General features: G+C 53.3%; 3 protein-coding genes across 16 annotated transcripts; 2 read left to right on the forward strand and 1 right to left on the reverse strand.

The window, feature by feature from the left end:
* The first annotated feature begins 82 nt into the window (after window positions 1–82).
* ALKBH6 (alkB homolog 6) lies at window positions 83–5,204 on the forward strand. 6 transcript variants are annotated; one of them, XM_010368795.2, is made up of 7 exons: window positions 83–145; window positions 904–982; window positions 1,238–1,306; window positions 2,870–2,930; window positions 3,288–3,439; window positions 3,649–3,765; window positions 4,772–5,204. In XM_010368795.2, the coding sequence occupies exons 1-7, from the start codon at window positions 87–89 to the stop codon at window positions 5,033–5,035; spliced, it is 801 nt and encodes a 266-aa protein (XP_010367097.1). In that variant the 5' UTR covers window positions 83–86; the 3' UTR covers window positions 5,036–5,204. The 6 variants fall into 6 exon arrangements, with proteins under 6 accessions (XP_010367097.1, XP_030769347.1, XP_030769349.1 ...); XM_030913487.1 differs by having other exon boundaries at window positions 3,687–3,765; XM_030913489.1 differs by having other exon boundaries at window positions 3,687–3,765; window positions 4,678–4,805.
* A 299-nt stretch (window positions 5,205–5,503) lies between these two features.
* Window positions 5,504–11,930, forward strand: SYNE4 (spectrin repeat containing nuclear envelope family member 4). Of its 9 annotated transcripts, XR_004060322.1 has the most exons (9): window positions 5,504–6,072; window positions 6,264–6,409; window positions 7,367–7,510; window positions 7,682–7,876; window positions 7,955–8,203; window positions 9,501–9,605; window positions 10,526–10,675; window positions 11,559–11,617; window positions 11,710–11,728. XR_004060322.1 is itself a non-coding variant. In XM_030941645.1 (8 exons), the coding sequence occupies exons 1-8, from the start codon at window positions 5,796–5,798 to the stop codon at window positions 11,891–11,893; spliced, it is 1,359 nt and encodes a 452-aa protein (XP_030797505.1). In that variant the 5' UTR covers window positions 5,504–5,795; the 3' UTR covers window positions 11,894–11,930. The 9 variants fall into 9 exon arrangements, 8 of the variants coding, with proteins under 8 accessions (XP_030797505.1, XP_030797510.1, XP_030797506.1 ...); XM_030941645.1 differs by lacking the exon at window positions 10,526–10,675 and having other exon boundaries at window positions 11,710–11,930; XM_030941650.1 differs by lacking the exon at window positions 10,526–10,675 and having other exon boundaries at window positions 7,955–8,024; window positions 11,710–11,930.
* A 7,736-nt stretch (window positions 11,931–19,666) lies between these two features.
* Window positions 19,667–20,827, reverse strand: SDHAF1 (succinate dehydrogenase complex assembly factor 1). Its single transcript, XM_010368789.1, has one exon. The coding sequence runs from the start codon at window positions 20,698–20,700 to the stop codon at window positions 20,353–20,355; it is 348 nt and encodes a 115-aa protein (XP_010367091.1). The 5' UTR covers window positions 20,701–20,827; the 3' UTR covers window positions 19,667–20,352.
* Window positions 20,828–23,190: the final 2,363 nt, after the last annotated feature.

The raw sequence follows: 23,190 nt of genomic DNA on the forward strand, positions 1-23,190 counted from the left end.
GCGCCGATTGGGTGGAAGGCGGGCCCTTGAGGCCTCTGGGAGCTCCCATTGGCCTGCGAGCTCAGCGTCTGTAATGTGGGGCGGAAATGGCTGGGAGGGGGATGGGGATGTTGAATTTGGAAATTGGAGGGGACGCTGGTGGACGGTCAGTTTTGGGGAGTGCTGGGGGTAGAGATGGGTGTCAGGAGGGCTGGAATTGGGGATCCGGGGGAGCCCAGAGTAGGAGTCAGAGGAAGCTCAGAGCTTGGAGTCCTAAAAGGCTCAGAGTCGGGGGTCTGGGTCTGAAGGATTCAGGGAGGGAAGAAGGTTTGGGAGTCAGCCTCAGAGCTAAAGATCCCAGGGTGCTGGAGTGAAGGGGCACTCAGGAAGGGAAATCCGAGGGGCGTCCAAATGGGAGGATCCGAGGAGGCTGAGGGTGGACATGTCTGAGGAGGCTCAGATTGGGGTCACAGGGGTGCACAGAATGGGATTCGGTGGGGGGCGGGGGTTGCTGAGTGTTGATAGCCGGGCTCACAGTTGCAGGTCTGAAGCGAGGTCTCAAGGTGTTTAAAGGGGTTCTGGGGTGCAGCCCTGGGGGCTATATGTAGAGCTTTTGAGAAAGGCTCCCTGTGTGTGGGGCCAGATAACGTTCTCTGTGGGAGGATTGAGAGGGCGTATGTGTAGTTTGATGGGCCCTTAGTAAACAGAGTAATGGGGGATTATTCTTGGGATTCATTGTTTCCGGGCATGGAGCCTAGGGGCTCTCTGTGTGGCTTGTAAGATGCTGAAGACTCAGCTTTTAGAGACCAAGTGAGTTTCAGAAGAGGGCTGAGGTGAGGCCTGGCCTGTGATGGGGTGGAAGGCTGCGTTGTGATGTTAGATTGGGAGGCCTAGTGACTTCAGCGTGTCCTCCCCTCCCTACAGGATTAGGTGCAAGGAGTTGGTGTTGATGGAGGAGCAGGACGCCAGAGTCCCAGCCCTGGAACCATTCAAAGTGGAGCAGGTTGTCAGAACTCGGGGTGCAGAGGGTGAAGGAGGCAGGCTGACTCCTGAGTTCTTGGATTGGGACTGCCCCCTTCCTCCAAATTCATTCTTACTGTCAGAGTCCATTCTGGAATGGCACTGGTCCCTTGACTTCAGACCCTGACCTGTCTGAGGACATCCTGAGCCTGTCTCCAGGCATAGGGGTTGCTCTGTGATGATATGTCCTCTGTGTGGGTTGAAAGGCCACATCTTCAAGGAGGTCTCTCTATCCTAGGCACCACCTGTAATCTACTATGTCCCAGACTTCATCTCCAAAGAAGAGGAGGAGTATTTGCTTCGACAGGTGACCTCAGTGCCCTTCTGGTCTGTTTTCCCACTCTTCCCATATTCCTCCCCAATGCCCATCCTCTGTATGAGAGCCCACAAGGCTGCAGTGAAGACCCTGACAAAAGGAACAAGGAAGTTACAGAGCTCATACTGCCTCTACTGAGATAGCCCAATCCTGCTAGCTTAGAGAATAGGGGGTTATAAACATAGGCTGAGATAGCCCGGTTCAGATCATTGAGATTGGGGAGTAAAGAATTTAGTGTTCAGATTTCTGTGCGGAGGTAGCCCAGTAAACTCTTTCCTGTGTTAAAATAGCTCAGCATAGACCCAGAGCCTTTGGAATAAGGTTACCAAACACAGACCATCTATGCTGAGATGGCCCAGTCTGCATTCTGTTCTTAGGGTTTGGGGAAAGAAGAATTTACAAAGCTCAGAGTCCCTGCCCTTTGCAGCCCCAGAGCCTAAGTTACAAAGCACAGATCTTCCCTGTGTTGGAGTAACCCACTGATCTTGAGTCCAGGAAAAAATTAGCTACAGAACACAGACTTTTTTGCTGAGATAGCCCATTCCAGACCTTTGCGTACTTGGCATTGAAAAATCTACATATTATAGAATTCCTGGGCTGAAATAGCCCAGTACAGCTCCATAACCATGAAGGGAATGAGTAGATTATCAACTGGAGCATAGACTTGTTGGACTGAGATAGCCCATTCTAGACCATTAGGATCTTGGCAGTGGAAGATTTTCAAAGTACTTTCTTTGCTGTGCTGAGATAGCCCAGCTTTGCATGTTTCCTTCCCCAGGCAATAGGAACAAGGAGGCTGCAGAACTCAAACTGTCCTCAGAGAGCCCAGGAATCAGGAATTTTTGTTTGTTTGTTTTTTGAGACAATCTTGCTCTGTCGCCCAGGCTGGACTGCAGTGGTGTGATCTCAGTTCACTGTAGCCTCCGCCTCCTGGGTTTAGCCAATTCTTGTGTCTCAGTCTTCTGAGTAGCTTGGATTGCAGGCGTGTGCCACCACCCTGCCTCCCAGGTTCAAGCAGTTCTCCTGCCTCAGCCTCCCAAGTAGCTGGGATTACAGGTGCGTGCCACCATGCCCAGCTAAATTTTGTATTTTTAGTAGAGACGGGGTTTCCCCATGTTGGCCAGGCTGGTCTCGAACTCCTGACCTCAAGTGATCTGCCCCTCTCGGCCTCCCAAAGTGCTGGGATTACAGGCGTGAATCACCGGGTTTGGCACGGAATCAGGAAATTAGAATGCAGACTATTGGCTGGGCCGAAAAAGCCCTGTCCAGCCCCAGCACTCTGAGTAGATTGTGAGACCTACAACTCTCAGACCATGGTTGTGCAGCCCTGATTGCTAAATCCTGGTAGACATGGATGGGCTTTGAGGCCAAAGGCATTCCCAGGAAAGAAGGCAAATCACAAAATCCTAGGAACCCACCGCCCCAGGGAATGGTCACACAGACACTGAGATGACCCATTTCCACCCCGGAGGTAAAGGCCCCTATGTTGACCTAGGTGGGAGAATCACAGAGGTGTGATCCTGAGAAAGGAGTGACCCCCTTCCCACCTCCTAGGTTTTTAATGCCCCAAAGCCAAAGTGGACCCAGCTCTCTGGGAGAAAGTTACAGAACTGGGGTAAGTATCCTGACTTGGGGCATGAGTGATTCTGGGCTGTAGGCTGGGGCAGGGGACTCAGATCCAATAGACTTAAGACATCAGAGGGTCCCTGACAGCTCAAGGAGCCCCAAGAGCCAGGAGGATTTTAAAGGGGTCAGTGGAGGTCCTGAGGGATTAGCGATTTCCTGATGAGTTGGGAGTATCTGAAAGGGGCCTGTGGTCTGGAGAAGTGAGTAAACCTCTGAAGGACCCAGTGGCTATCTCCAAAGGGTCAGGGGTCCCTGAGGGGATCAGGGTGCTTCCAGCCATTGTGGAATCCCTAATGGGGGATCTGTTGCTATGGGGGAGCCCTCAGGACCCCATTGCCTTCCCCAGGTGGGCTTCCCCATCCCCGGGGGATGGTTCCTGAGCGGCTGCCCCCATGGCTCCAGCGCTACGTGGACAAAGTGTCTGACCTCAGCCTCTTTGGAGGCCTCCCAGCTAACCATGTCCTTGTGAACCAGTATCTGCCTGGGGAGGGCATCATGGTAACCACACACCCTTGGCCCGTGTCCCCCCACTCAGACTTCTGAGCCATACTGGGGCAGAGGACCCTGTACCCACCCTCACTCATTAGGCAGCCACATCTCCCAAGCAGGCATTCACCTCCCTGTCCCTGGCTTGGGAGCCCCGCTTTGACCCAGAGGGTGGGGGTTGTGGACTCCTGCCCTGCCCAGCCCTGGTGCCCACTCCCCAGCCCCACGAGGATGGACCACTGTACTACCCGACTGTCAGCACCATCAGCCTGGGCTCCCACACTGTGCTGGACTTCTACGAGCCGCGGCAGCCGGAGGATGATGACCCTACAGAACAGGTGGGCCCCCAGACACTGCCCCAACTGCTTGTAGGCACTTCAGCCTCACACATCCTCCAAGATGACCTGGTCCCACGTGCCTTTGGGGTACTCCTGGCACTCTCCCAGATACCTTCCCTTGTCCCCTCATGGGGTGTACCCACTTCCTCCCAGACACCCAGCCCATCTGCTTACAGGGTGCCCCACATACCATGATTTCCAGAGGCTCCCCGATGCCCCAACCTGCTGAGTGGATGCCCCTGACTCCCTAGCAGACACTGATATCCTCAGATACCCCACCGCCATTAACTCAGGGGGGCCTCACCTCCTCCCAGATGCCCTATCTGCCCCTGCTTAGGGTGCCCCAGATGTCCTGCTACTCTAGGAATGTGATTTGGGGTGCAGGACACCCCCAGATTCTCCTTGGTCCCTGACACATGATTTCTCTGAGTGATGCATTTCTAGCACCCCCCGTGTTCACAGAAACACCCCTGAACACCCTGACCCACTCCTCCTTGGGGCTTGCCCTCGAGCCCTGCATGCTCCTGGATGCTCTGATACTCCCTCAGCTGTGCGGTTGTCCTCTCATGTCCTGATATCCTTGGGGACCCCCACTACCTCTAACCTCTGCCTCACTCTGTCCTCACCTGGTCCTGGCTTCAGCCATGCTCTCTCAGCCCAGCTCTGCCTGCATTTCCTGGGGACTGCTGATTCCTGGGTCCCAGCCCCAGCCCCAGCCCCTTGGAGATCCCAGCTGCAGCTCCCACAGTCTGCTGACCCTTTGACGCCCCCATCTGCCGCCTAGATCCTGCCCCCTCCCGAGCGACTGGAGAGCCCTCGCCCTCCCTTCCTAGCAGCCCCAGCCCAGGCCCCAGCAATTTTCACTCCTGAACCACCAAAGCCTCCATCATTGTGAGCGCACTTGCTCTTCAGTCTTTGCTGGGGACTCGCTGACCCCCGGAGCCTGCCGACCTCTCGCCCATTCCCCGACTTCTTGAGCCCCGCTGACCCTCAACCCACCCTGCAGCCTCGGCCTCCGCCCCGGCCCACCACATCGCTACTGCTGGAACCGCGCAGCCTGCTGGTGCTCCGCGGCCCCGCCTACACGCGCCTCCTCCACGGCATCGCCGCCGCCCGCGTAGACGCGCTGGACGCCGCCTCCCCGCCGCCCAATGCGGCCGCCTGCCCGTCGGCGCGGCCGGGAGCCTGCCTGGTGCGCGGCACCCGGGTCTCGCTGACCATCCGCCGTGTGCCCCGCGTGCTGCGCGCCGGCCTTCTGCTGGGCAAGTGACCGCCAGGGCCAGGACCCCTCGGATTCCCGGGTTCCTGCCCTCTTGGGGCTCCTGTGACTCTGCGACCTTGGAACCGTGGGCAGAGGGGGCTCCCCTGGTTTATTTATTTTCCCAATAATTTTGTGTGAGCTACAGAAGACCCCATACCAAATAAACAAAAAATCTTTCCTTGGTCTTAGATTTTTATTTTTTAGGGAGCCAGATGCTTGGGTTCCTGAGGGGCGCGGCATCTAGGGTCTTTTTTTTTTTTTTTTTTTTTTTTTTCTTTTGAGACAGAGTCTTGCTCGGTTGCCCAGTCTGGAGTGCAGTGGCGCGATCTTGGCTCACTGCAATCTCCGCCTCCCGGGTTCCCACCATTTTCCTGCCTCAGCCTCCCAAGTAGCTGGGACTACAGGCGCCCGCCGCCACATCCGGCTAATTTTTTGCATTTTTAGTAGAGACGGGGTTTCATGTGTTAGCCAGGATGGTCTCCATCTCCTGACCTCATGATCCGCCCGCCTCGGCCTCCCAAAGTGCTGGGATTACAGGCGTGAGCCACCGCGCCCGGCAAGCATCTAGGGTCTTAAACGAATGGTAGGCCCTGGAGGTCAGATGTCTGTGTCCCCAGTGGGGCAGAATCCATGGCTCTTGAGGAGGTGGGGGAGGGGTTCTATCTGGAACCCTCTTGGATGGCCTGGAGTGATGCTGGGAGATTTAGCTACTGGCCTGCTAGGGAGGAAGGAGTTAAGTGGCTCTTCTGTCACCTGAGCTGGGCATCAAATGGCCGGGTCCAGGTTCCTCTTGGAAGGGGCGGAGCCAGACCTGTCCTGGGCCTCTCCTGCAGCCTCAGGTCCCGGTGACTACAGCCTAGGAGCTCTGGGACACCCTTGTCTAGCGAAGAGGTCTTACTGGCTGCCCTCACCTGACTTTGTGTCCCCAGGCCCCCAGCCATGGCCCTGTCCCTGCCTCTGGGCCTTAGATTTGGCTCAGAGCCCCTCAACCACCCACCGGGAGCACCTAGGGAGCCGGACATTGTTGGATGCACCGTCTGCACGAGGTGGGGGCCAGGGCTTTGGAAGCTTATTCCCAAGAGGGTAGGCATGGTGGCAGGGGCCATATGAGGGTAGGAGGTGCCATGGCTGTGATGGCCTGGGGACACAGGAGAGGTTGCCGGGGTTGGGGTGAGGGTAGGCTGAAAAGTGAGGTGTCGAGACTCACCCAGTTACCGCCCCCTGCCTCCTAGCCCAGAGCAGGCTCAGACCCTGAGGCAGGACTCCTTGGACCCTCCTGAGCACTTCCAGGGTGGGCCAAGGGGCAATAAGCCTGCTGCTCAGCCCCCAAGATGGTCAACACCCTCTTCCTACGAGGACCCAGCTGGGGGCAAACACTGTGAGGTGAGCTGAGATGACCCAGACCCCCTACCTCCTCTCTGTCCCCCAGAGTCTGGCCTCCACAGTGAGGACTGGGTGATGATTCTGGAAAGGTGTTGGGTGTCTGTAGGGGGAGGGACCCTCTGGAAAAGTGTTTCAATATCTGACCAACCGGGGAGACGTATTTCTTTCTTCTTTTTTTTTTTTTTTTTCTTTTTTGAGATGGAGTCTCTCTGTTGCCTAGGCTGGAATGCAGTAGTGAGATCTCTGCTCACTGCAACCTCCTCCTCCCAGGTCCCACTGATTCTCCTGCCTCAGCCACCCAAGTAGCTGGGATTACAGGCGCATGCCACTGCACCTGGCTAATTTTTTGTATTTTTAGTAGAGATGGGGTTTCAACTTGTTGGCCAGGCTAGTCTCAAACTCGCGACCTCAGGTGATCTGCCCGCCTCAGCCTCCCAAAGTGCTCGGATTACAGGTGTGAGCCATCGTGCCCAGTCATATTTCCTTTTTAGTAAAAAAAAAAAAAAAAAAATACAGACGATGTCTCACCATGTTGCCCAGGCTGGTCTTGAACTCCTGATCCTCTGGCCTCGGCCTCCCAAAGTGCTGGGGTTATAGGTGTGAACCACTGCGCCTGGCTGAGAAGCATTTCATCATTGCACCTGATGTAGCCCCATTCTTCCTAGAATGGGTACCCCAGGGGGTACCCAGCCCCGCTCCCTGTCCAGACCCCCGGGGCCTCACACATCCAAGTTTCCAGGAGCTATGAAAACCTGGAGACCTTGAACTAGATGTTTCTCCTCAGGCCTGGCTCCACTGGGAAGGCCCCCCAGTGGGAGTGACCCTGGTACAGAGAGACCCGGAGATGGACTGTGCCACAGAGAAGTTTCCAGAAGCTTACAGAAGGGGGTGGGGATGGGAGCAGGGGTGATATTTTGATTGGCCCACTGGCCCTGACCTGGCTCCTCTGTTCCCCAGCACCCCATCTCTGGCCTGGAGGTACTAGAGGCTGAGCAGGACAGCCTGCACCTGTGCCTGCTGGGGCTGGGCCACCAGCTGCAGGACCTGGAGCAAGGCCTGGGGCGCTGGGCATTGGCCCAGAGTGGGATGGTGCAGCTGCAGGTAGGCAGGAGAGGCCAGGATGTGGGGGTGTGCAGGGCCCCAGCAGTGGGTGCCAGCTTTCCGGGATGGGAAATGGGTTGAGTGCATGTTCCAAGCCTTTGGGGAGGGGGTAACTCCAGGTTTTGGGTCTCTGGTGTGTATGTGGGGTGATGTCCAACCATGTGTCCTCAGGCCCTCCAGGCGGACCTACGAGGGGCAGCTGAGCGCGTGGAGGCGCTGCTAGCGTTTGGTGAGGGGCTGGCACAGCGGAGTGAGCCCAGGGCCTGGGCAGCCCTGGAGCAGATCCTGCGGGCCCTGGGAGCTTACCGAGACTCCATCTTCCGGCGGCTCTGGCAGCTGCAGGCCCAGCTGGTCAGCTACAGCCTGGTAGGGCCCCTCCTGATACCCCTCACCCAAACCAGGCCCCAACCTCATAGCCTCCATGACCTCTGTCCTTTGACCCAGGTGTTCGAGGAGGCCAACACGCTGGACCAGGACTTGGAATTCGAGGGAGACTTGGACTGGCCAGCACCTGGTGGGGTCTGGGGGCCCTGGGCACCCAGTAGCCTCCCCACTTCCGCAGAGTTGGAGTGGGATCCGGCGGGGGACATTGGGGGTCTTGGGCCCTTGGGACAAAAGACAGCCCGGATACTAGGAGTGCCCTGTGAGCTGTGTGGCCACAGGGGCCCCCAGGGCAGGGGACAAGGCCTCGAGGTGAGAGCAGACCCCCTCGAGGGACCTTCTGCCAGGCGCCCTGGGGACATCTCTGTGCACCTTCTAGCAGGGTCCTGCCCTTCCAAGGAGGTGTCAGTGGCTCTGTCTCCCCCTCTATCTCTGTCTCTCAGTGTCTTCTTCTATCTCACTGTTTCTCTCTCTCTTGTCTGTCTCTGTCTACATCCTCAAGCCCGATCTCCCTGAGGCCCCCAGATGATGCCCCGTTCACCTCCTGACTGTGAGGTGATGCCCCGTTCACTCTCCTGGTGCCGCCTCTTCAGGGAGGCCTGCCCTGACCTCCAAACATGAGCACTCCTAGTTTCTTACTTTATTTCCTAACAGCACTCACCACAGCTTGACTTTGTATATTTACTTATTTTTAAAAATTTTTATTTATTTTTTGAGACAGAGTCTCACTCTGTCGCCCAGGCTGAAGTATAGTGGTGTGATCTTGGCTTGCTGCAACCTCTGCTTCCCAGGTTCAAGTGATTCTCCTACCTCGGCCTCCCTAGTAGCTGGGATTACAAGTGTGCACCACCATTCCTGGCTAATTTTTGTATTTTTAGTAGAGATGGGGTTTCATCATGTTGGCCAGGCTGGTCTTGAACTCCTGACCTCAGGTGATCCGCCCGCCTCGGCCTCCCAAAGTGCTGGGATTACAGGCATGAACCACTGCACCAGGCCTCAGTTACTTATTATTATTATTATTTTTGAGATGGAGTCTCACTCTTTCGCCCAGGCTGGAGTGCAGTGGCCGGATCTCAGCTCACTGCAAGCTCCGTCTCCCGGGTTTACGCCATTCTCCTGCCTCAGCCTCCCGAGTAGCTGGGACTACGGTGCCAGTCACCTCGCCTGGCTAGTTTTTTGTATTTTTTAGTAGAGATGGGGTTTCACCGTGTTAGCCAGGATGGTCTCGATCTCCTGAACTCATGGTCCGCCCGTCTTGGCCTCCCAAAGTGCTGGGATTACAGGCTTGAGCCACCGCGCCTGGCCTACTTATTAATTTATGGTCTGTCTCTCTCCTGTCAAATATAAGCTCCACGGAGGCCAGGAATTTGCCTATTTCCATCCCCACTGTGTCCTCAGCTCCTAGAACAGTTCCTGGCTTGTAATAGAAACTCATTACATATTTATTGAATGAATGAATAAATAATGTCTCTCCTCTCTTGGTTTCTTTGGCTCTGCCCATGTCTGTCTGTCCCGTGAGATCTCTCTGTTCCCCCTGAATCTCATCTCTATGACACCTCCTATCCTGGCCCTCCCCCAACCATGTTTCTGTTTGTTGCTGGTTCTCCAGGAACCACACACCTCTCACTCCCGACAGGACATGCTGGAGTCTGGCCTCAGCTACCACAAACACTTAGCAGGTCACCAAAGACGTTCCCTGCTCCGGAAGCCTCAGGTGAGCCAGTTCTCAAACAGGTGTAGCACTCAGGAATCTTGATGGCGAGTGACAGAAACCCAAGAAATCAAAAGGCACAAAAAAGGGAACGCTATTAAAAAAAACAAAATGTGGGCCGGGCGCGGTGGCTCAAGCCTGTAATCCCAGCACTTTGGGAGGCCGAGAAGGGCGGATCACGAGGTCAGGAGATCGAGACCATCTTGGCTAACACGGTGAAACCCCGTCTCTACTAAAAATACAAAAAAAAAACTTAGCCGGGCGAGGTGGCGGGCGCCTGTAGTCCCAGCTACTCCAGAGGCTGAGGCAGGAGAATGGCGTAAAACCCGGGAGGCGGAGCTTGCAGTGAGCTGAGAGCCGGCCACTGCACTCCAGCCCGGGCGACAGAGCAAGACTCCGTCTCAAAAAAAAAAAAAAAAAAAATGTAACGCAAAGGTCCAGGCACTGTTGAATTCAGAGCCTGAAATAACACCAGGGCCAGGCTGGGTGCAGTGGCTCACGCTTGTAATTCCAGCACTTTGGGAGGCCGAGGCGGGCGAATCACCTGAGGTCTGGAGTTCGAGACCAGCATGGCTAACATGGTGAAACTCCTGTGTCTACTAAAACTATAAAAATTAGCGGAGCGTGATGGCACATGCCTGTAATCCCAGCTACTCGCGAGGCTGAGGCAGGAGAATCACTTGAGCCCGAGGGGCAGGGGTTGTGGTGAGCCGAGATCACACCACTGCACTCCAGTCTGGGTGACGTAGTGAGACCCTATCTCAAAAAATAAATAAATAAATAAATAAATATTTAAAAAAGAAATGACACCAAGGCTCAGTCCCTCCCTTTCTTGGGCTCTAAGTCCCCAAGGTGGCTTCCTTCTCAGCAAAATGGGTGCGCCAGTGGCTACATGGTCACTCCCACTGGTTTACCCACCCCAGGGGAGGGAGTGTGCCTCTGACCCTACTGACAGCTGCCAAAGTCCCAGGCTGACTCCCACTTACTGGCTGAGGTCATGGGCTGCACCTTGAATAAACCAGAGTGCTCGGATTGGCCAGGTCTGGGTCACACCAATCATGGAAGCTGGGCAGGTGAGTATCAGCTTCACCTGAACCTGAAGGTCTGGGAGTGGAAGGCATGACAGCCTCCCCCCTCCAATTGAGGCACTGTTATCAGAAAAAGAGGGATCGTACTGGATGAAGGACAGACACAACCAGACATCCACTATACTTGGAGATATTCCAAGTCCACGTGGGGTCCTGGGGATGAGGAGGTGCCAGGAAAGGAGGAGAAATAAGACCAGCCCTGTAGGTCTACAGTAGTAGGGTAAAGGCGACACGAAGTGTCACTTCTGGCTGGGCACTGTGGTTCACGCCTGTGATCCCAACACTTTGGGAGGTCACAGCAGGAGGACTGCTTGAGGCCACATAGTGAGAACCACCCCCTCCCCTCATCTCTACAAATCATTAAACAAAACTAAATGGTTGTAGTGGCATGTGCCTGTGGTCCCAGCTATTAGGGAGGCTGAGGTAAGAGGATCACCTGAGCCCAGGAGGCTGGGGCTGCCATGAGTCGTGATTGTGAAACTGCACTCCAGCCTGGGTGACTGAGCGAGACCCTGTCTCAAAAAATAATGTCAGCCAGGCATGGTGGTTCACGCCTGTAATCCTAGCACTTTGGGAGGCCGAGGCAGGCGGATCACTTGAGGTCAGGAGTTTGAGACCAGCCTGGCCAACATGGTGAAACCCCATCTCTACTAAAAATACAAAAATGAGCCTGGAGTGGTGGCACCTGTAGTCCCAGCTACTCGGGAGGCTGAGGCAGGAGAATCGCTTGAACCCGGGAGGCGGAGGTTGCAGTGAGCTGAGATTGAGCCATTGCACTCCAGCGTGGGTGACAAGAGACTCCGTCTCAAAATAAATAAATAAAGTGTCATTTCTATCCACTCTGCTGCTGGCTGCTCTCCCTCCTTAGGACAAGAAGAGGCAAGCATCTCCCCATCTCCAGGATGTGAGGCTGGAGGGGAATCCCGGGTGAGGTGCCTGAGAGATGGGACTAGGGTGTGGGGGACAGAGCTCCTAGCGGCAGCCCACCTGTATGTTTAACACTGCATTTCCCTTCACAGGGCCCCCGATCCTGCATCCAGGTGGCCCCTGACCTTCCTGCTTATCCTCTTCCTCCTCTTCCTCCTCCTGGTGGGTGCCACATTTCTCCTGCCCGTGTCAGGAGGCCCCTGCTGCTCTAACGCCCGAATACCCAGGACACCCTACCTGGTGCTCAGCTATGTCAATGGTCTTCCCCCAGTCTGATGTGTGTAATAAATGGTCACTGTCAAAGGATGTGTGAGGATACTAGGTGCCTGCGTACCCGGAATCTAGGATGTGGCCTGGATATGTCTGGATGGACCTTTTTGCCTTGAGGACAGAACACACAGAACCGCATCAGCCCATCTTGGGTAGGGCTGCTCCAGACCCTGACACAGTCAAGCACCAGTTCTTTATTCAGGCGTGGCAGGGGACCCAGGACATGAGCTCAGGAAGGTAGAAAGCCAATACTGGGTGAGTTACTGGCTGCTGCTCTGGGCACCTGGGGTGTCATCCCATTGCTGGTTGCACCCTAGGGACAAAGAAGTTGTGGCTTTTTTTTGTTTTGTTTTGAAATAGAGTCTCACTCTTGCCTAGGCTGGAGTGCAATGGTACAATCTCAGTTCACTGCAAACTCCGCCGCCAGGATTCAAGCGATTCTCCTGCCTTAGACTCCAGAGTAGCTGGGATTATAGGCATGTGCCACCACGTCAGTCTAGTTGTTTTGTTTTGTTTTGAGACAGAGTCTCACTCTGTCACCCAGGCTTGAGTGCAGAAGCATGATCTCGGCTCACTGCAACCTCTGCCTCCTGGGTTCAAGAGATTCTCTGGCCTCAGCCTCCCAAGTAGCTGGTACTACAGGCATGTGCCACCATACCTGGCGAATGTTTGTATTTTTACAAATCCTTTGAACCTGGGAGGCGGAGCTTGCAGTGAGCTGAAATCGTGTCACTGCACTCCAGCCTGGGTGACAGAGCAAGACTCCGTCTCTAAATAAATAAATAAATAATAATAATAATAAAAAGCAAACAACTTCATTTGGAGAGACAGCAAACCAAGAAGATGGCAGACTACTGTCCTAAAGAACCATCTCAAGTTAGTAAGTTTTAGGTTTCTTTTTATGCTAAGGGAAGGGGGTTGAGGTTAGGTGACCAATGACTGCAGACATCTGGATGCCAGCAAGAGTCCAGAAGAAAACTTCTTTGACTATGTAGGTCAGGTCACAATATTCTTGTAAATCTCTAGTATAACATTGTTACTTGTGTGTACAGTTTCCTGATCTCCTGTTGGCATGGTTAGTTTTGGGAAAGGGACTGTTATTTTTTCTAAAGTTGAGCTATAAACTAAATTCCTCCTATAATTAACTGGTCTACACACAAAGCTAAGCAGAAGCTTTTAACCTAAAGGATGTCACTGCAGGGCATCAGAGGCAAAATGGAGTCAGTCATGCTAAGCCTCCCTCCACTGTGACATACACACCCCATCAATTTAGCAGCCAACAGTAGAGTCACTGTTCTGTAGTTCCAACCAAAGTCCCAAGGCTGGCTCCTCCGGCTTCTGTCACATGCTCCACCTTTGCTGGGGGCTGCAGTCAGCCCCACCTAAACCATGTGGACTGAAAATGGCAGAAGGGTGGGTCTCCAAAGAGTATCAAGTTGTTGCTACTAGAAGAGGGGAACAGACACTGATGGGGTGGGGGAAGCTGCATATTCTGGGAGAGACTCCAGGTTCAGGGAAAAGTCACGATGCAAACCAGATTTGTCCTGTTTCAAAGGCCAGGTTGAGACTCTGGCATCAACCAAAGAGGAGGCATGGTCCCCCTGAGATCACCAGCAAATAGGGGGAGCAGTCTTGGCAATATTGACCCAACAGGTCCGGTAATGGAGCACATCTGTGTCATTCATTCATTTAACAAATATTAACTGTCTGCTATGAGTCAGGTCCTGGTCAAGGAGCAGAGACAAGACAGTGAACAAGACGGTGCCTCTGATGCCTCTGGAGCTAGCTGACATTCTACTTGGGGAAACTGACAATAACTAAAAGAAATAAGTGAAATATGTAGTGGTCACAGGGTGGTAAGTGCTGAGGAGAAAAACAAAGTGAGCAAGAGGAGGGGGGCACAACTGAAACAATGTGGTTGAAGAAGGCATCACGGAGTCCGTAGAATGGAGCCACTATGTTAAAATTTCGCCATGAGAGCAGATTGTAGTGAGGAAACAGGCCATGGGGACTCAGAATAGTGCTGTCCAATAGAAATTGAATGTGAGGCCGGGCATGGTGGCTCATGCCTGTAATCCCAACACTTTGGGAGGCCAAGGCAGGCGAATCATTTGAGGTCAGGAGTTCAAGACCAGCCTGGTCAACATGAAGAAACCCCTGGTCAACATGAAGAAACCCCGTCTCTACTAAAGATACAAAAATTAGCCAGGCATGGTGGCAGGTGCCTGTAATCCCAGCTACTCGGGAGGCTGAGGCAGGAGAATCACTTGAACCCAGGAGGCGGAAGTTGCAGTGAGCCAAGATCACGCCACTACACTCCAGTCTGGGTGACAGAATGAGACTCTGTCTCAAAAAAAAAAAAAAAAAAAAAAAAGAAAGAAAAAGAAGAATAGAATGTGAGCCACAAATGTAGTTACAAATTTTCTAGCAGTCACATTAAAACAGTAAAAATGGATTAATTTTAATAATTTATATTCTATTTAACCTGTCTAAAATATTATCACTTCAATATGTAGTCAATACAAAAATAATGAGATCTTTTACAATCTGTTTTTCTTACTAAGTCTTTGAAATCTAGTGTGTATTTCACACTTACGGCACATCTTAATTCAGACGCCAAATTTTTAACAGATAAAATGCAATACAGTCCTACTAAAACAATGAAGTCGTGTAACAAAAAATATTTTGCATTCAAAATACTTTCACATTACATTTACATTTAAAATACTTCAATTTTAAAATGTAGGCCGAGCATGGCAGCTTAAGCCCTATGTTGCCCAGGCTGGTCTCGAACTCCCAGGCTTAAGTGATTGGCCCACCTCAGCCTCCCCAAGTGCTGGGAAACCTTTTAAAACTAGAACAAACTCCCACGTGCCCTTACCCAGATTCACCAGTGGTTAACACTTTGCTTCATGTGATTTACCATCCATACCCTTGCTAATATATTTATATCAGTGCATATGTTTTAGAACCATTTGAGAGTAAGTTGCAGACACGAGGCCTTTTTACTCCTACATTCTTCAGCGTGTATGTCTTAAGAACAAGGCCATTCTCTCACACAATTACAGTAGTTATCAAAAACAGAAAATTTAACAACTCAGTTCTATTTTTAACTCAGTCTGTAGTCTAAATGACTCTAATCCCTGTATGTCTTTTATAGCGATTTTCTTAGATCAGGGGATTTCTTGTTTAACAGATGGGTCAAGGGATTGAGAAACATTGACCCTGTGCCTTAGCAGAGTAAAAAACAGAACAGCAGCCCAGGGCTGCTTCACGCATATAATCCCAGCACTCTGGGAGGCCGGGGCGGGCGGATCACTTCAAGAGTTCGAGACCAGCCTGGCCAACATGGTTGAAACCCCATGTCTACTAAAAATACACACACACACACACACACACACACAAAGCCAGGTATGGTGGCAGGTGCCTATAATCCCAGCTACTCACTGGGGATGGGTGGGGGGCAGGCGCTGAGGCAGGAGTGCTTGAACCTGGGAGGCGGAAGTTGCAGTGAGCCAAGATTGCGCCACTGCAATCCGACCTGGGCAACAGAGTGAGACTTTGTCTCAAAAAAACAAACATAGCAAACTATCACAAGAAGAGAAAACCAAACACCGCATGTTCTCACTCATAGGTGGGAACTGAACAATGAGATCACTTGGACTCGGGAAGGGGAACATCACACACTGGGGCCTATCATGGGGAGGGGGGAGGAGGGAGGGATTGCATTGGGGAGTTATACATGATATAAATGATGAATTGATGGGTGCTGACGAGTTGATGGGTGCAGCACACCAACATGGCATAAGTATACATATGTAACAAACCTGCACGTTATGCACATGTACCCTAGAACTTAACGTATAAAAAAAAAAAAAAAAAAGAAAATGTGGCACATATACACTATGGAATACTATGCAGCCATAAAAAAGGATGAGTTTGCGTCCTTTGTAGGGACATGGATGCAGCTGGAAACCATCATTCTTAGCAAACTATCACAAGAAGAGAAAACCAAACACCGCATGTTCTCACTCATAGGTGGGAACTGAACAATGAGATCACTTGGACTCGGGAAGGGGAACATCACACACTGGGGCTTATCATGGGGAGGGGGGAGGGGGGAGGGATTGCATCGGGGAGTTATACATGATATAAATGATGAATTGATGGGTGCTGACGAGTTGATGGGTGCAGCACACCAACATGGCACAAATATACATATGTAACAAACCTGCACGTTATGCACATGTACCCTAGAACTTAAAGTATAATAAAAATAAAAAAAAATAAAAAAACAAAAAAATTAAAAAAACAAACAAAAAAACAGAGCAGCAGACACACACAGAGGATCAGCAGAGAACTGGGCACTGGTCCATGCTTGACCCATAAGCATCCTCGGAGCCAAGGACTCGGGTGATGGTTTATCTGGGATGTGATCCCAGGAAGCGTGAGTGGGGAAGAGACAGGGCAGGGTAAAGCCAAAAACGGTGCTCACACCACTGTGGGCAACTGGGGGTCCATCCCAGAGGGTGCCCCTGAGGAACCCTGCAGAACACATGTTGTCCCACCAGAGGACAGGTGGGCCACGGTGCTCATCCAGTGACTGCTGCCCCCTACAGGCTGAGGGTTGCCTCTGAGGACATTAACCCACCTCCCAGGACTCCCAGGAAGCCCTCAGGCAGAGCAACAGAGATGCAGGGGCTCAGGGAAGGAGGCTGCAACCTCCTGAGAACCTGCTTCTGCAGCTGCAAGTGAACCCAAGAGGGCAGGAGGGCCATGGGTGGGGGTCAGGCCTCATCATCTGCTGTCAAAACAGGGTTTTTTGGGTGTTTTTTTTGAGATAGAGTCTCACTCTTGTTGCCCAGACTGGAGTGCAATGGCACAATCTTGGCTCACCGCAACCTCTGCCTCCCGGGTTCAAGCGATTCTCCTGCCTCAGTCTCTTGAGTAGCTAGGCTTACAGGAATGTGCCACTATGCCTGGCTAATTTTGTATTTTTCAGTAGAGACAGGGTTTCTCCATGTTGGTCAGGCTGGTCTCGAACTCCCAACCTCAGGTGATCTGCCCACCTCAGCCTCCCAAAGTGCTGGGATTACAGGCGTGAGCCACCGCACCTGGCCTCAAAACAGGTATTTAATTCACTGTACCATCATAATGGCCACATCAAGGAGGCTCTTATTAAGCCCATTTCACTGATAAGGGCATTGAGACGAAAAGGTTAAATCAGGCTGGGCACAGTGGCTCATGACTGTAATCTCAGCAGTTTGGGAGGCTGAGGTGGGAGGACCGCTTCAGCTCAAGAGTTTGAGACCAGCCTGGGCAACACAGTGAGACCCTGTCTCAAAAAAATAAAGAATAGGCCAGGCGTGGTGGCTCACACATGTAATCCCAGCACTCTGGGAAGCCGAGGTGGGCAGATCACCTGAGGTCAGGAGTTCAAGACCAGCCTGGTCAACATGGTGAAACCCCATCTTAACCAAAAATACAAAAATTAGCCAGGCATGGTGGCGTTATGCCTGTAATCCCAGCTACTTGGGAGGCTGAGGCAGGAGAATGGCTTGAACTCAGGAGGCAGAGGTTGCAGAGAACTGAGATAGTGCCATTGCACTCCAGCCTGGGTGACAAAGCGAGATTTCATCTCAAAAATAAAATAAAATGGCTGGGCGCAGTCCTCATGCCTACAATCCCAGCACGTTAGGAGGCCGAGACGGGTGGATCATCTGAGGTGGGGAGTTAAGAGACCAGCCTGACCAACATGGAGAAACTCCGTCTCCAATAAAAATACAAAATTAGCCAGGCGTGGTGGTGTATGCCTGTAATCCCAGCTACTCAGGAGGCAGAGGCAGGAGAATTGCTTGAACCTGCGAGGCAAAGGTTGCAGTGAGCCGAGATCGCCCCATTGCACTCCAGCCTAGGCAACAAGAGTGAAACTCTGTCTCAAAAATAAATAAATAAAATAAAGAATAAAAATATTAGCTGGGTGTGGTGGTGCATGCCTATAGTCCCAGCTACTCAGAAGGCTGAGGTGGGAGGATCACTTGAGCCTGGGAAGCTGAGGCTGCAGTGAGCTGTGCCACTGTACTCCAGCCTGGGTGACAGAGATCCTGCCTAAAAAAAAAAGAAGTTAGATCACTTGCCTGTGATCACATAATCAGTAAGTATGGGAGCTGGGATTCAAACCCTGCCTTCCCATTCCCGGGTCCGTGCTCTTAGCCATTACTCACCTGTACAGCTCCTCCCTCAAATCAGGCATTCCTCCATCCTCTCCACCGGGCAAATCTCACTCATCTGTAACACCCAGGTTAATGTATCTTCCCTTCCAACCCAGGATGCCCGGCCCCAGTGGAAACTTGATCTCTGCCTGCAGCCCTGCCAGGAGCTCCAATCCTGGGGCTTGTCAGGGCTCAAGATCATGGAGTCAGGAGTGAGGGGGTGGCAGGAGATGCAGCTGGAGATGTAATTGGGGGGCCTGGATGGGTAGGACCCCATTGGTCTTTGGCTTTTACCTTGAGATGGAGCCAGGAAAAGATTAACATGATCACCCTGATGGAAGAAATGGAGGTTGAGAGATGAATGAGGTGGCTGAGGTCCCATGGTGAGGACAAACCTGAGACAAAGCTGAAGTAGAAGCCAAGAGCAAGTAAACCCACAGCCTTGTGCCTGGGGCACGCCAGGCCCCCAGCTGAGACCCTGCATTTCTTCCTTTTGCCCCCTTCAGGCCTTTCCCCACACTGGTCTTTTTTTTTTTTTTCTTTGAGACATAGTCTCACTGTCGCCCAGGCTGGAGTGCAATGGTGTGATCTTGGCTCATTGCAACCTTTACCTCCAGGGTTCAAGCGATTCTCCTGCCTTAGCCTCCTGAGTAGCTGGGATTACAGGTGCCCACTACCATGCCTGGCTAATTTTTGTATTTTTAGTAGAGACGGGGTTTCACCATATTGGCCAGGCTGGTCTTGAACTCCTGACCTTGCCATCTACCCACCTTGGCCTCCAAAAGTGCTGGGATTACAGGCGTGAGCCACCGCGCCCAGCCTTGGTCTTCTTGCCTAGAAGCCTATCCTGGCAATTAATTCTTCAAATTGCAATTCTACTTTATAACCATTTGGGCATGTGGCTCCCCCACTAGGATTAGGGCAGCGACTGTTTCTCTTCCATCCATCCTCCCTTTGGTCTGAGGTCTATACTCCTTACCTGTGGTCCTCCTCCCCACAGCTACATCCACAAGAACTCATTTCCACTTATTTAACTGACATGGGTGCAAATACAGCTCAGCGATGCAAAATGCATCCCTCCACAGAATGTCTAGGGCAGGCCCATATGGGGACACAGGAGGGAGTGATCTATGGGGTTCATCTCCCCTCCCCTGCCCCAGGCCTTGTTGTTCATTGTAGCTGAGGCTGGACCCTTCAGCTGGGTTTGAGAAATTTCCAGGTCTGAGACCCCCACTACTGCCTCAGAGGCTCCGAGCCAGTTCTCAGCTCCACCATTTCCTCTTCCACACAAAGATGTTAAATAACTTGCCCTCCATTAGGGAGCCCACTGGGGTATCTTTGGGGGTTAAGCCAGGATGAGCCCCCTCCACAGATCTGCCCAGGGGAGAGAACTATGAGGCTTCAATCAATGTGCCAGTCTAGAGGACTCCGGAGGGAGTCAGATCCCCACACCTATCACCTCCCAGATGGTCCCTTCCAGGTGTCTGTGTGTGTGTGCACGGTGGTGGTGGTGGGGGCGCGTTTCAAAAATCCTCAAATATATAAGAGCTTTAAGACCACCAATAGGGAAGTAGACATATCCCCAATTTTATTCCCTTTGTCCAACATTCTGAGAGGGAAGGGGCAAATGAGTCAACGTTGTCCCTCAAAACCATCAAGTAGGGCCCTTTAGTTGATCAACCAGGGTGATAGACCGCTAGCCCCTTCCTCGTGGTCCTGGCTTGTCACAATCAACGGGCGAAAGTTTTCCCAAAGGGGATTCCGGGCTTCTCACCGCTTGATCAGGGAACCTTCCCAAAAGTTTCTCAGCAAAAAGTCTGCACTTCTCAGAGTTAAATACAGGAGAGGGGAGACTCCTTGAGGAGCCAGGGGTGGGTATGTTCTCAGGGGTCAAGAGAAGGGTGTCTCAGGCTCTCCCTGTTCAGCAGGGGGCGTCCTGGCTCCCCGTACCTTCGGGCAAGTAGCTCTCGGCTTGACACTGTCCAGCCTGCCGGCGTCCCAGGCCGCCCCAAGCCCTCATGGGGGAGGAGCGCCGACCTGTCTCCAAGCATCGGAAAAGGTGGGCCTCTCTTGCTGTCCATCACGAGGCTCTCTAGGCCCCCTGCGTCGCCAAGGGGGAGTCTCTGACATCCCCAATTCGTCGAGCTAGTCTCTCGAGATCTCTCACCTTAGGCGGGTTCCCCAGTCCCCCCATGCAGTCAGGCGAGCCTCCTGGCTCCACCATGCCATCGAGCGAGTTCGGCTCTTCGCCAGTCACCGTCCGTCGGGCCGGGTCTCCGTTGCCCCCGTGCTGTCGTGGGGGTTCCTTGGACAGTCGCCGTCGTCAGGCTTGGAACCCACGCCGCCAGGCTCCTCGGTCGGGGCCCGCTGGCGTACGAAGGCGCCCATGGCGGTGGCGTGGCCCGAGCGTAGCAGCTGCAGCTGGCGCCGCCCGCGGCGGTACAGGTACTCGATGCGCAGCACGTCGGAGCGCGGCAGGCCCGCGTGCTGCCGGAACTCGGCCCGCACTCGCGCCTCGGCGCCCGGCTTCCCGCGCCCGGCACGCAGCAGATCGCGGTACAGGCTCAGAACCTGCCTCTGCAGCCGGCTGTGCCGGCTCATGACCGCGGCTAGGCAGAGACGCTCAGCGAACTCCCTGCTAACCGCGGAGCCGCCACACAGCGAGCAAAAGCCAAAGGGCAAAGCCACAGCCACTTCCGCCCTCTGCTTCCCTTGGCCCCCAACTCCCGCCTCCCGCCATCCGGCGCTGCCGCGTCTGATTGGCTGTCGTTGCTGTTGCACCACAGCCGGCTGGGCGAAGTGGGCGGAGTCTCTGGTCGCGGCCTCCCACGTAGGAAAAGTGTGTTCTTGAAGGGACAGCAGTTCTGGGGAATCCTGGCACCTGCGTCTCGTAGGAGGAGGTCGCTATGTGTTCGGACTCCTAGGTCTTGGGTCGGAGGGAACAGAGGGTCCTGACCTAACTCCTGCGTTCTGGGAGAAGAGGAAGCTAGGGTTTTTTTTTTTTTTTTTTTTTTTTTTTTTTTTTTTTTTTTTTGTGACGGGGTCTCGCTCTGTCGCCCAGGCTGGAGTGCAGTGGCGCGATCTTGGCTCACTGCAGCCTCGAACTCCTGGGCCCAAGCGATCCTCCCATCTCAACTTCCCGAGTAGCTGGAACCACAGGTGCGCGCAACGGCGCCTCCTATTTATTATTATTATTATTATTATTATTGTTATTATTATTTGCAGAGATGGGGTCTCGCTATGTTGCCCAGGATGGCCTCGAACTCCCGGGCTCAAAAGATTCTCAGCCTCCCAAAGTGTTGGGATTTCAGGCGTGGGCCACCGCGGCCTGCTACGGGTTCGGACTTTGGGTCCCAACGGCACGGGGCACTGGGAGAGACGCCGGGCACAAGCGTGCTCTTGCCGTCAGTTACTGATTGAAACCCTCTCGGGAAGCTCCGTGCGTTCCCTCGTTCGGGACAGGTCTGTGTCTGGGGTCCCAGCCCTAGGCACGCGCAGAGGGACGAGGCCCCGTAGGGAAATGGCTCTTGGCCGGTTGGACAGGCTTCTCCGTGCTAGGGGAAGACAAGCAGAGGGGTGTGGGCGCCAAGCCTCCAGAGGCAGCGTGTGGCTCTAGGAGCTGGGTTGGTCGCGCCCTCTGCAGGTGGGAGTCCGGGCACTGGGCAGCGGTGTTTGGGTCCTCACCGACGGTTAAAGCCCGGAGTCCGGGTCGCCCTGAACAGTGGACTAGACTGGCACCCCACTGTCCTCCCAGGAGCTTCAGGTCGTAGGCCGCAATGCCGTTGTTGTCCCCGCGGGCCGCCTGGAGGCGTCCTCGTAGCTCCAGAGAGGCCCGCAAGGACACGGCATCCTCGGGCCCCACCAGCACCGGAGCTTGGGGGACCGCTCAGTGACAACCCCAGACCCCTCCACCCAGCGTGCAACCGTGGCTCGCACACTTGGGCCGGCAACCAGCTGGGGGTCCGTTCTCCTTCAGAGAGGAGAAGCTGGTCAGGGGCGGGGATTAGGCTTGGAATCTCGGAGTCAAGGGAGAATCAGAAACCACTGTGAATCCTGCCTGTCGTGTGTATGTATCTCTATCAAAAATACATGTCCTAGAACAAGCGCGGTGGCTCACACCTGTAATTCCAGCACTTTCGGAGACTGAGGCGGGCGGACCACCCGAGGTCGGTAGTTCAACACCAGCCTGATCAACATGGTGAAACTTCTGCCTCTAGGTTCAAGTGATTCTCATACCTCAGCCTCCCCAGTAGCTGGAATTATAGGTGCACACCAGCACACTGGGCTAATTTTTTGTATTTTTAGTGGAGACAGGGTTTCACCATATTGGTGAAACTACAGCCTTGATCTCCTGGGCTCAAGCAATCCTCTCACCTCAACATGTCCAGTAGTTAGGATTAAATGAACATCCCACCACACCCGGATAATTCTTCTTTTATTGTTTTTTGTAGAGACAGAGTCTCACTATGTTGCTTAGGCTTCACTCTGGAATTTTAAATATTTATTTTTTGTTTTGTTTTTAGAGACAGGGTCTTGCTATGTTGCCCAGATTGGTCTTGAACTCCGGCCTCATCCTCCCGAGTAGCTGGGATAATAGAGATGAGCCACCATGCTGGCTTGTACTCCGGAATTTAAACATCTATGTTTTTCCTGTCAAGTGACCCTTAATCTCCAAGACAGCCTGTCAGTCAGCCTAGGGGGACTTTCTTTACCTTCCAGTGGACTCAAGGAGATGCAAAATCTCAAAGGGAATACTATTGCCTCCTGCCCAGGGCCTGTCAATGGTTTTCTGATTACAGTCTCTCAGTTTGTCTTTGGGGAACTGGCCCACTCTCATTCTAGAGGGTTTCCTAGGTGATATCCCTGCCCTCTGACTCTGGCTCCAGCTCTGGTACATGCCCAGCCCTGGCTACTTAGAGACAAATCAGAACATCCCATCCCCTGACCCCTGTAATTGTTTAGGGATGGGCAAATGACCTCCACTGGGACAATGAGCATCAGCCCCAGGACTTCTGTTGAAACTGTCAAGAAAGAAGTGCTGTCTCCCGGCTGGGACTGTTAGACTGTACATCATCAGCCTGGAGTGGTGGG

This window comes from Rhinopithecus roxellana, chromosome 12 (assembly GCF_007565055.1).
Source record: "Rhinopithecus roxellana isolate Shanxi Qingling chromosome 12, ASM756505v1, whole genome shotgun sequence".
NCBI lineage: Eukaryota > Metazoa > Chordata > Mammalia > Primates > Cercopithecidae > Rhinopithecus > Rhinopithecus roxellana.

What these genes read in the sequence shown, in the direction of transcription:
- ALKBH6 (XM_010368795.2), top strand. Translation starts at nt 87, where the DNA reads ATGGCTGGGAGGGGGATGGGGATGTTGAATTTGGAAATTGGAGGGGAC. An exon ending in AGGAGTATTTGCTTCGACAG is followed by an intron (nt 1,307 to 2,869) that starts GTGACCTCAGTG and finishes CCCACCTCCTAG; the next exon opens with GTTTTTAATGCCCCAAAGCC. An exon ending in GAGAAAGTTACAGAACTGGG is followed by an intron (nt 2,931 to 3,287) that starts GTAAGTATCCTG and finishes TGCCTTCCCCAG; the next exon opens with GTGGGCTTCCCCATCCCCGG.
- SYNE4 (XM_030941645.1), top strand. Translation starts at nt 5,796, where the DNA reads ATGGCCGGGTCCAGGTTCCTCTTGGAAGGGGCGGAGCCAGACCTGTCC. An exon ending in GTGGGATGGTGCAGCTGCAG is followed by an intron (nt 7,511 to 7,681) that starts GTAGGCAGGAGA and finishes ATGTGTCCTCAG; the next exon opens with GCCCTCCAGGCGGACCTACG. An exon ending in AGGCTGGAGGGGAATCCCGG is followed by an intron (nt 11,618 to 11,709) that starts GTGAGGTGCCTG and finishes TTCCCTTCACAG; the next exon opens with GGCCCCCGATCCTGCATCCA.
- SDHAF1 (XM_010368789.1), bottom strand. Translation starts at nt 20,700, where the DNA reads ATGAGCCGGCACAGCCGGCTGCAGAGGCAGGTTCTGAGCCTGTACCGC.